At 42.4% G+C, this 12265-nt stretch overlaps 1 protein-coding gene across 1 annotated transcript in view; it reads left to right on the plus strand.

Moving 5' to 3' along the window:
• Positions 1-10166, plus strand: part of GABRR3 (gamma-aminobutyric acid type A receptor subunit rho3) — a gene marked incomplete at its 3' end in the record, with an annotated part of 124714 nt that extends 114548 nt beyond the window's left edge. Inside the window, exons 8-9 of the mRNA XM_082247197.1 lie at positions 7829-8025; positions 9873-10166. Of these exons, the coding sequence (XP_082103323.1) occupies positions 7829-8025; positions 9873-10166 (491 nt within the window). The remainder of the gene's footprint in view (positions 1-7828; positions 8026-9872) is intronic.
• Positions 10167-12265: the final 2099 nt, after the last annotated feature.

Below are 12265 nucleotides of genomic sequence, written 5' to 3' on the forward strand. Positions count from 1 at the left end.
TGAATTAATTTGAATTTATTGCCTGTAAGCACAGGTGTAAAGTTTCAATGGGGCCGTCCCAGACAATCAGAATGTTATCTATAAATCTATACCACAAACTGATGTGGCTGGAGAACTCCAAAAGGTCTTTAGATGATAAAAAATTCCACCAGGATCAGGTTGGCATAGGAGAGGGGGCAGCAAGTCCCCATAGCCACACCCTGTATCTGGAGGACGTGGGAGCCCTGGAACAAAAAAGCATCATGGGTAAGTATGAATTCTAAAGCAGTAGTGATAAACTCATTGCGCTTCCACGCTGTCTGTTTTTTTTAGATAAAAGATGTTTGATGGTAGAGATCCCCTTATCATGTGGGATGGAACAGTATAAGGCTTCCACATCCACCGAGAGTAAAAAGGCATTCTAGGGGATGTGGGGCCCATCAATAATTTTAAGTAGATGTGGAGTATCTCTGATGTAGCTGGGAAGGCTTACAATGTAAGGTCTGAGATATTCATCTACATAACAGGTTAAGTTTTCAATGAGTAAGCCATTGCCCGAAATATCGGTTTCCTGGGCAAATTGTTTTTACTTTTGTGTATTTTCCGGATGGCATAAAAGGTGGAGGTAACTAGATGTCTAGTATGTAAGAATTCCCATGTGTGTTCATAGAAACTATCTCTATCTTTCTTGATATACGAGCAATGAATAGGATGGTACCAGTCTCGATTACGAAGTATGTTTATGCACAAACATATGCACTGGTCATTATCCATAATTACTGTATCCCCCCCCTTTATCTGATGGTTTCACTGTGATTTCCATTTGGTTAGTGAGCTTCAGTAAGGCCTGTCTTTCTCCAGAGGACAAATTATCATGATGGGAATTGATTTTTAGTGCTTGAATATATCTACTAGTAAGTTTGAGAAAGGCTACTAAGTTAGAATTTAAACTAGGTGCAGGGTAAATATCAGCCTTTTTCTTTAAGGATTTTTCCCTAATGTTGCAGTGGTTTCTAGTAAAAGGGAGTTCAGGTCAATATTATCAATGAGATCTGGAGGCCCATTTTTGTACAATAAGCTCACCAGATTGTCAATTGCTCTCTTTTCCACTGCAGAAAGCAGATCTGAGGAATGTATTTTTTGACCATAGATAGTTTTCAATAATAGTCTATGTCCAAAAAATTGGAGATCTTTAATAACTTTAAATTTGTCAATGTTATGTGTTGGACAGAAATTGACATTGGCCTGAAGGCATTTCTGAATTGACCCTAAGCAGTGGTGGTCTCAAAATGTGAGTCATGTTGTGCTATAGATGTGGAAGGGGGTCATAGGGACCCTGTTAGTAGATGAGGGGAAAAATTAGTATCGCATAAGGAGACAGAAAAATTAGAGGATACATCAACATCAATATATCCCCATAGAGTAGTGGGTAATAATGTCCGACAGGATTGCGGATGCCACTCAGTGCACTTCTTGCTGCATGTATGCGTTCCTTGATGAACCATTCGAGGGCGAATACTGCTGTGCAAGATGTGAGCAACTTGTTGCTCTGGTAGACCAGATCCTGGACCTACAGAACACAGTGGCAACACTGCGTGGCATCAACAACCTGGAAAGGAGCTTGGACATTACCTATCAGGCGCTGGTAGGGGCCAGCATAGAGGAGGGAGGAACAGAGGAGACGCAAGAAGCAGAGGTACGCAGCTGGGTGACTGTTAGGAAGGGTAGAGGGAGGAGAGCCAGGGAGGCCAATCCTGAGTTGGTACACCCTAACAAATCTGTCGAGTTGCAGGTTGAGGGGGATATCAGCTCAGGGGTGGCAGAGCTGGAGCATGCACCCTCCCCCAGCTGCCAGGGGAGGGACGGCTCCAGGAAGAAGGGGGGCCGTAACTCAGGAAAGGTTAGAAAGGTTGTGGTAGTGGGGGACTCAATTATCAAGAGGACAGAGAGGGAAATCTGTAAAAAAGATCTCGTGAACCGAACAGTTTGCTGTTTACCGGGCGCCCGAGTTCGGCACATCGCAGATCTGGCAGACAGATTGTTGTGCGGGGCTGGGGATGACCCAGCGGTCATGGTGCACGTGGGCACTAATGACAAAGTTAAAGGTAGGTGGAGGATCCTTAAGAACGATTTCAGGGACTTAGGTAATAGATTGAGGAAAAGGACCTCCAAGGTGGTTTTCTCTGAAATACTGCCTGTACCTCGAGCCACACAAGAGAGGCAGAAGGAGATTAGGGAACTTAACAAGTGGCTGAGGAATTGGTGTAGGAAGGAGGGGTTTGGGTTCCTGGAGAACTGGGCTGACTTCTCAGTCGGCTACCGGCTCTTTAGTAAGGATGGGCTGCACCTTAATGGGGACGGTACAGCTCTTTTGGGGAGAAAGATGGCCACCAAGTTGGAGGGGCTTTTAAACTAGGAGACGGGGGGGAGGGCTCAGAAGTAGAGTCAGTCAGGAGGAAGCAGAGGACTGAAGGCAGCTGTAGTGTCAGCAGCGACAGTAGGTCCACAAGGTCAATTGGCAGGTCTGTGCGGGAGAACCTCAGACCAAACAGGAATAAACATAACCGCCAATTGCGCTTAACTTCCTTAAAACTAAGAGGTGTATATGCTAATGCCAGGAGCCTAGCTAATAAAATGGATGAGTTGGAAATGTTAGTACATGAGGAGGACATAGACCTTGTGGGAATAACAGAGACTTGGTTCGACCCCTCACATGACTGGCTGGCCAATATCCAAGGGTATTCGGTGTACCGGAAGGACAGGGTAGGAAAAAGAGGGGGAGGGGTATGTCTCTATGTCAAGAACAATATAAAGGTGACAGAAAGGAGTGACATTACGGATGGGATGAGCATGGATTTAGAATCTGTGTGGGTTGAACTCCATAGGGAAGGAGAAAAGGGGAAAGTAATTGTGGGGGTTTGCTATAGGCCACCTAACCAAGGGGAGGAGGTAGAGCTGGAATTTTTAGCACTAATGGGTAAAGTGGCAAAATTGGGATCAGTCATCGTATTGGGGGACTTCAATTACCCCGACATTGACTGGGAAGAGGGGACTGCACACTCACAGAAGGCCCGCCTATTCACGGAAACCTTACTGGATAATTACATGTCACAGTTGGTGGATTCCCCCACCAGAGAAAACGCAGTCCTGGATCTATTGCTCACTAATGACCCAGACATAATCTCGGAGGTAGGAGTCCAGGACAACCTGGGCTCTAGCGATCACAGGATGATCACATTTAGTGTAAATAACAACATAACAAGACAAGTGGGGAACATAAGAACCCTAAACTTCAGAAGGGCAAACTTTCCAAAATTGTACTCAATGATGGAAAAGGTAAACTGGGACCAAACCCTGGGATCCCTGACCACAGAGGAAAAATGGGAATGCTTTAGGAACATATTAGGCGAAGGCATCTTGCAGTGCATTCCTATGGGAAATAAATTTAGAAGAGACAAAGCCAAACCTGGCTGGCTAAACTGTAGCGTCATAAAACTTATTAGGGGGAAAAAATTGGCCTTCAAGAAGTATAAATCAGAGGGCACAGTATCGGCTTTCGAGCAATACAAGGAGGCAAATAAGAAAAGTAAACAAGAAATCAAGATGGCTAAAATCAACTTTGAGAGACAAATAGCGGAGGATAGTAAAAAAAACCCAAAGAAATTCTTTAAATATATCAACAGCAAAAAAACTAGGGCAGAGCATATTGCACACATAATTAACAATGATGGGAGGATGGTTACAGAGGACACTGAAAAAGCAACCGTGCTAAATGCTTTTTTCTCGTCAGTCTTTACACAGGAAAAGGAGGGGTACACTGACCATGACTGTATGGTTAGTAGTAATAAACAGGACTTGCCACCATGGCTAACAGAGGGGGAAATCAGGGAAAGGCTGGATAAACTTAACACAAACAAATCACCAGGACAGGATGGCATACATCCGAGAGTACTCAAGGAACTCAGTAAAGTTATATCGAGACCACTGTTCCTGATCTTTGCTGACAGTATTAGGACAGGAGATGTACCAGGGGATTGGAAGAAAGCTAACGTGATTCCAATATTCAAAAAGGGCCAGAGGCATATCCCGGGAAATTATAGGCCTGTCAGTTTGACATCAGTAGTATGTAAACTTCTGGAGGGGATGATAAGGGACTATATTGTAGAGTTTGCTAAGGACAACAACATCATCAGCAGTAATCAGCACGGGTTTACAAATGGGTGTTCTTGTCAAACCAATCTCCTTACATTCTACGAGGAGGTGAGCTGTGAGCTAGATAGGGGGAGACCAGTGGATGTGGTGTACTTGGATTTCGCTAAGGCGTTTGATACAGTTCCCCACAAGCGCTTAATTTATAAAATAAGGTCTGCAGGTATCGATAGCAGGGTTTGCTCTTGGATATGGAACTGGCTAAAAAGGCGTGTCCAAAGGGTAGTAATAAACAGCGCATACTCAGACTGGTCTGAGGTGGTAAGCGGGGTCCCCCAAGGCTCAGTCCTGGGACCAACCTTGTTCAATTTATTCATAAACAACATTGAGGTCGGGATCAGTAGTTCGATATCAGTTTTTGCAGATGACACAAAATTGGGCAGGGCAATAACTTCACAACATGAAGCAGATATCCTGCAGAATGACCTGGACAAAATAACAGAGTGGGCAACGACATGGCAAATGAGGTTTAACGTGGAGAAGTGTAAGGTTTTGCACTTGGGGACTAAAAACATAAAATCACAATACACGTTAGGAGGGGAGCCCTTGGGGGAATCAAAAATGGAGAAGGATCTGGGAGTATTGGTTGATGATAGATTAGGAAACAGCATGCAATGTCAAGCGGCAGCTTCCAAAGCCAACAGAATATTAGCATGCATAAAGAAAGGGATGCATTCCAGAGATAAGACTATAATCCTTCCACTTTATAAAACTCTGGTCCGACCGCATCTGGAGTATTCCGTCCAGTTCTGGTCGCCAGTCCTCAGGAGGGATGTGTTGGAGCTGGAGAGAGTCCAGAGAAGGGCAACTAAACTAATTAGGGGATTGGAGGACCTTGACTATGAAGAGCGTCTACAATCGCTCGATTTATTCTCCCTGGAGAAGAGACGTCTGAGGGGGGACATGATAGCAATTTATAAATATCTTAATGGGGATCCCAGCTTAGAAAAAAAGCTGTTCATTCGAAGGGATTGCATGAGGACTCGAGGGCATACAATGCGATTAGAGGATAAGCGTTTTAACCTCAGGCAACGCGGGGGGTTCTTTACTGTTGGGGCAACAAGATTGTGGAATTCTCTACCACAAGAGGTGGTTTCTGCGGGTAGTATGGTGGCTTTCAAAAGACTCTTAGACTTACATCTCAAGGATCAGAACATTCAGGGGTATGGGAGATGATTACAGCCACACATGCCTACACAGGTTGAACTGGATGGACTATTGTCTTTATTCAACCTCACCTACTATGTACTATGTAACTATCAGAGATAAGAATCCTGGTCATTGTTATGTTTATGGAAATGTCTCCTTATGTTAACACGCGCCTGATTCCACTTGTAGGCATTACCATCAGTTAAAGCTATCTGGTCCCTCCAGAATTTTTTGTCCTTTTGGGACAAGATGCCCTTATTGTATTTATTCAGATGTACGGTAATTTTTTTTTTTTTTTCCTGCTCTATAAACGCAGGGTGCATTTGTGAGAAGTTGAGCTTGTAGCTAATCGATTTCTTTATCAATGGCAATCAGGCGTTTGTTATATTCTCCTTAAGAGGCAATCATCATTTTGGAACACTCTCTTATATTATTCTCCCAAGCTTTTTTAAAATCACTATCCACATCACTAATAGTGAGAATAATCTGCACACACAGGCCTAAGGGGTTGATATCAGCTTTAATGTATCTTTCAAATGACTGAATGTGTCAAAATAAAGAAGAATTACGTTCCAAAGTTCTTTTAAGGTAGAAAAAAAGACAAGATAACTCTGAGTCAGGAGACTCCTTAGCCTGGAAATCTTTGTGATAATCAAGCATGAGAGCCTCCCATTCTTTGCCTAAATAGTTAGTCATAGGGGAAATACTGTACAAATACAAATGAATAGAGATAAATATATATTATAACTGAAAAACTATAAAGCAGAATTTCCACATGCATATATATATATATATATATATATATATATATATATATATATATATATATATATATATATAGAGCAAAGATCAATCACACAACAATGATGAGGGTGGGTATTTGCTACCCTAAATACTAGTTCAGAGAAATAATTGATCACATCCCAATAATATGAAATGGAGAAAGACCAGCCTGGGTGGGACTTTACCAGCCTAACTACTGTTATATGATGATCATGAAGACATGAATTGTCAACAAAGTATATTAAAAAAATCATACAAACACAAACATGTGTATAGATCTGTATAATCCCTGGACTACCGTAATGAGATCACCATGGCAGAATGGGCAGAGCCCAACAGGCAATACCCGACGCGTTTAAAAAGATCATTCTTTCCTCGGGCTTGTATATTTTATGTATATGTATTATGTATTTATGTATATGTATTATGTATAACAGATCACTTCTATAATGAGACAAACAAAGAATATAAAAATCACATAATGCTATACAAATATATATCTCATTACTATTTAGCTTGGTGCAAAGTCTCACTTACACGTTGACAGATGTTGTATATAATAGCCACAAAATTATTAAAAACAATCAGTGATGCCTATTACATTGGCCTAGGAAGAGATGTATTTTCAAAGTTGGCACCCAAGTGAGGTCTAGTGAGACCTGGCGTTTAAACACCTTAAGAGAGGAAAGACATATACATCCCAACCGCAATCTACAAAAAAAGGGAATGTAGAAAGAAATTAATGCAGTTGTAGGTGGACCCCCATTAGGTACATACAGGCTTAAATCACTATGTCTATAAAGGAACAGCCTGAAATACTTAGAGGTCAAAAAAAAGTTTGACCAACACACTACTGCAACCGATCAGAAGTATACAGTGTTGCTGGTAAAGGGTAGAGAAATAATGGCTGTTGCTAGGAATTTACCTGGTCTGCAAGGAATTGGAGAAGTATGTGGACCACAGGGTGGAGAGACCCAGACATCACCTCTCCTAGATCCGGATGACGAATGGGAGAACGCCGAATGTGTCCCTAATTTATACATCTGACCCGCGGGAGATGAGCCACGGGAAGGATGTACTTTTGTCCTCCCGAATGCCTGCGTGCATTCCAGCCTTGTCCTCGGGCTAGTGAAATGGAACGTAGGGACTTCCAGCAAATTCTCCTCAATCCCATTTCCTCTAGACCCTCAGCCAAGCACATACCAAGGCTCAACAGCAAAAGCTCTTTAATAACACAGGCTGCCTTCCAGAGCCAGAGGCCCCAGGAGAGAGACTCTCATCAGACCCTCCAAAACATTTATTTTCCCAGCCACACCTTCTAGGTCTACCTACTAGGGATTGGCTAAGGTCAGATCAATATTTATAACCCATTGACTGACCCACCTAGTAGGCTCCTACTCTATGTCTGATAGCTTTTTACGGAGGCAGACAGGATAGACCTGACCAGACATGAAAAAAAAATTGCTGCCCAGATGGATACAGCAGAGCCAGAAACTAAATGTATGCAGAATTTTGCAGGGCATTGTAATATATATAAATGTAGAAGCATCATTATATATTTTGTGTATTCAATAGAGATTTTACTTGAAGCAGTAATGTTACATTCTGTAGTCTGTACTGGTTTTCACATGGCTAAGCCCTTGTCATATCAATAAAATTTCTCTAATAATTATCACTCACCCATAAACCTCTTTTCCTTCACTGACAGGTATCACCACCGTACTGACCATGTCTACCATCATCACAGGAGTGAGTGCCTCAATGCCTCAGGTGTCTTACATTAAAGCTGTAGACGTCTATTTGTGGGTCAGTTTCCTATTTGTGTTCCTGTCTGTTATTGAGTATGCTGCTGTCAATTACCTGACCACTGTGGAGGAACGGAAACAGCTCAAGAGGAGAGGGAAGGTAAATATAAAAGAAAATCAGATGAAGAAATCAGGATTCATCATTGTGTAGACATTCGTGAATAAAAAAAATATATTATAGTAGCAAAACTTGTGAAAATGGTTGCAGAGAGGGGCACTGGGGTGGTGAAAATACAGCATGGCAGCTGCCTAATGTGCTCTAATTGGCTTTTTGCAATATAAACCACAAAACTATCCCTATGCTATTCTTTATAGTAAAATGGCAGACAGTAGGGTAGGGTATGGTAGGGCAGATTTGATTTTAAATACAGAAAAACTTTATATTTGTATTGATTTATTTAACTATTTTCTTTATAGGGTGGGTCATAAAAGTGCTAATTATGAAAGAAATGGACAACCCTTTGAACAGTTTACATAAACCAACCTCAGGCTGGTAGAAGTTTAAAGCGACAGTGTGTAATTGGGAGAGACAATTTAACCTGACAGCTTCTTATGTAATTTCCCAGCTTTAGTGGCCAGGAACACGCTGTGCTTACAAATGTTTTTTTTTTAAGTTTACAACTTTTGAAGTTGTCCATAAGCAAGTTAGCTAGCTTGCACTTCTGAAGTTATGCAGGGGATGCATGAATTTGTTTAACACCATATGCAGAAAAAAACCTGTGTCTGTTAGCGACTACTCTAGCAAGGAAATTTGAATTCTAAAGCTGGGTATACACTAGCAGATTTTGAAAATTCTCAGTACACTCAATGACTTTACTAATGTCCTTAAAAAGAACTTCAAAATGTTGTTTGCCTGTAATATTTCAATTTAGAATGAATTGTAATTGAATGAATGTAATTTCCTGAACAAGAACCACATTCACTAATAGAGCTGTTTCAGATGGGCAGTTTTGGGGGGGGGGTTCAGTTTTACTTCCCAAATTGTGACAATACAGTCAGACAAGGCTGTACACATGCCACAGCTGCTGATTTTTAAACTCGGGTGCAGAGTTGGACAAGTGGCGCTTCCTGTCAAACTCGGGCGTTGAGTTCAATGGGGCTACATTGCAATTGTGAACCAAACACTAGGCTCACACTTACGGCACAGTCCTGCAATGTAAAAATGCCATAAGTCAATTTAAAGTTGTTCTAATGCCATTTTTTTACCTTAATGCATTCCTTGCATTAGGGTAAACAAAATGTTTAGGCATCAGTATCCCCCCCCCCCCTTTTACTTACCTGAACCATCATTCAGTCCAGTGCTGTGAATGTCTGCAGCTCTTCTTAACTCTCGCTTTCTGGTCTCACAGGCTTTGCTGAGGTAGCGGGAGCCATTTGCTCCCACTGCTGTCAATCAAAGCCAATGACGTGAGAGGTCATTGTGTATAGACGTGTGTAAGCAGAAATGCCCCCATAGAAAGCAGCATTCTATGGGGGCACCTGCCAGAGTGAAGGAGCGCCAGTGGAGGACCTGAGAAGAGAAGGTTCAGGGCTACTCTGTGCAATTCCATTGCACAGGGCTTTGAGGGTTAGAGAACAGAATCTGAAATAAGCCTTAGAAAGTAATTTGTTTAAGAAAAAAAATCCATCCTGTTCCTTCAAATATTTTTGCCACTATGGTCGAAAATGAGCATTGATTTAACACCACTAATGCTTAGAAAATCAAACAAATGTTCTTAAAATTAAATGTTTCAAACAAAATTCTTCCAGTGTATACCCAGCTTTAGATCCATTTAAAAATGCCCGTACAAATCTCAGGGGACGCCTGTAGCAAGGAAAAGGGAAAACTTGTAATTTCAATAATTTGCTTGATTTGCCTGAAAATATCAAAGAACTACCTAGTGTTAAAAGTATACTTGCTCTGTTAAAGGCTGTCATTAATCTGACTTAAGTATATTTTCCTCCTAGTCTTCAACAACTCTGAACCTTGAGGCAGTGCAGGCTATGGCATTTGATGGCTGCTACCACGACAGTGATGCTGACCTGAACTATTCTATGCACTCCGAGGAGAGCTCATCCCGCGGCCGGGCTGCCAGTGTGGCCACTCTGGATGCAGCACGTGTAAAAAGGAAGAAATCCATTAGAGGGAATGTTGGCAGAATAATCCTAGAGAACAATCATGCCATTGACACATATTCAAGGATGATCTTTCCCATTGTTTATATTTTGTTTAACTTTTTCTACTGGGGCATGTACTTATGAGAATTAATATTGTGAAGATGTAAATATGTTATATATAAAATTTGAATGTATGGATACGAGAGGAAAGCACTCAGGTTCATATTTTAAAAAATGTCAATATGATATCTAACCAGGACAACTTTAAGCCTTGACTTGTCAAGCATTTCATAGATCTAACCATTGGCAACATAAAGACATGTTTGGCAAACTTTACACAAGTTCAGATGCCGAATCCCAACACCAAACCCAACCCCATTGCAGTCAATGGGAACTGAATCTGTCAAAATAAAAATTAAAGGGGGTGTCAAAATAGCATGGGGGTACTACAAAAAAAAGTTTACATTTCATGTGGCTGGAACCAGTGATTTTGTTTTTTAAAAGAAAAATGTTACTGCTGTTCCTTCCCCTTTTAATACGTAACTTAGGATTCCCGGTGATGTCAGTGGTTCCTAGGGAGGCAGTGGGTGCAAGCACCTGCTGCTACCCTAAGAACCAGTGATAGCAGGATGCTGTCATATACTGTATAACAGCAGAAGAAATAGGGATATGATTATTGATTTATATGATTTTTGGCTCCTGTTAAAGGGGCCAGCGGCTCATCCCTACCCTCCCTTAACCGGTTGCCGACCGCCGCACGACTATATACTGCGGCGGTCAGCCCCGGCCAGGCAGAGTGACGTATCGGTACGTCACTCGCCTGTCACTGACTTGCGAGCCTATCGCGGGCGGGCGCGCGCGCGCGCCCGCCGAGGCGCGCGCCCGCCGCGGCTCGTTCACAGACAAGTCAGTGCGTGTGACCGGCGGACTCGATGTCCGCCAGTCACACTGCGATCGCTCCTGTGAAGGGAGAAAGACAGAGCAGCTTGTGTAAACAAGCTGCCTGTCAGTTCTCCCTGTGTAAAAGTGAAGATCTGTCCGTTCTACTATGTAGAACGGTTGATCTTTGCTTTTACACCAATAGGAATGTCCCTACACAGTTAGAAGCACGCCCCTAGGACACACTTAACCCCTCCCTGTCCAATAAAGTTAACCCCTTCCCTGCCAGTGTCATTTTTGCAGTAACAGTGCATATGTATAGCACTGATTACTGCAGTAATGTCACTGGTACCCCCAAAAGTGTCAAAAATGTCAGTCAAGGGTCCGATCTGTCCGCCGCAATGTCGCAGTACCGAAAAAAAAATCGCAGATCGCCGCCATTACGCGTTAAAAAAAAAAACACCAAAAATGACAAAAATCTTTCCCTTTGTTAGTAAACGCGATAACTTTTGCGCAAACCAATCAAAATACGCTTTTTGCGATTTTTTTTACCAAACATAGGTAGCATAAAACAAATTGGCCGAAAAATGTTAAAAAATTTTGATTTTTACTTTTTTTTTTGGGGAATTTCATATAAAAAAATGTGAAAAATATTGTTATTTTTGCAAAATTTACGCTCTTTTTTTGTTTATAGCGCGTGATCAAAAAATCGCACAGGTGATCAAATACCACCAAAAGAAAGCTCTGTTTGTGGGAAAAAAAGGACGTCAAATTCGTTTAGGTACAGCGTCGCACGACCGCGCAATTGTCCGTTAAAGTCACGCAGTAAAAAATCGCAAAAAAACCCCTGGTCCTTTAGCAGCCAAATCCTCCGGGGCTTAAGTGGTTAAACAATCCTCCCTGTCACCATTAGGCCATGAATTCCTTCAAAGAAAGGTTTGTTTGTTTTTGTTTTTTCGAAATCATGCTTACCTAGGTTATGGCAGTCCGATGCTGCATCTGTCTCTTGTCGGCTCTAAGACTGAGAACACTGCTGATCGTTCAGTTCTCAGTGCTCTGTGAGCAGAGAGCTGGTGACTGTCAGTCACCGTCTCTCTGCTCTGCCCCCCATGCTCACTGGATTGCTAGGATGTGGAGGAAATGGAAGCAGCTGGTTCAGGGTCTCAGTAGCTCGCTGAGAGGCTGAGCCAGGTGCTGGTCCAGGGTTGTGGATGAATCCTGACTTTAATGTCGTGATCTTGCCCCAGCCTGGACCGGCTCTGTGACGTCAGTGGCTAAAAACAGGTCAGAGGAGTGCAGAACGAACTGCGCTCCTGTAATCCACAGAAGAAGTACAGCCAAACAAGCTTTGGCTGTACTTCTCC

Source organism: Pelophylax lessonae (assembly GCF_965119305.1).
Source record: "Pelophylax lessonae genome assembly, chromosome: 2".
NCBI lineage: Eukaryota > Metazoa > Chordata > Amphibia > Anura > Ranidae > Pelophylax > Pelophylax lessonae.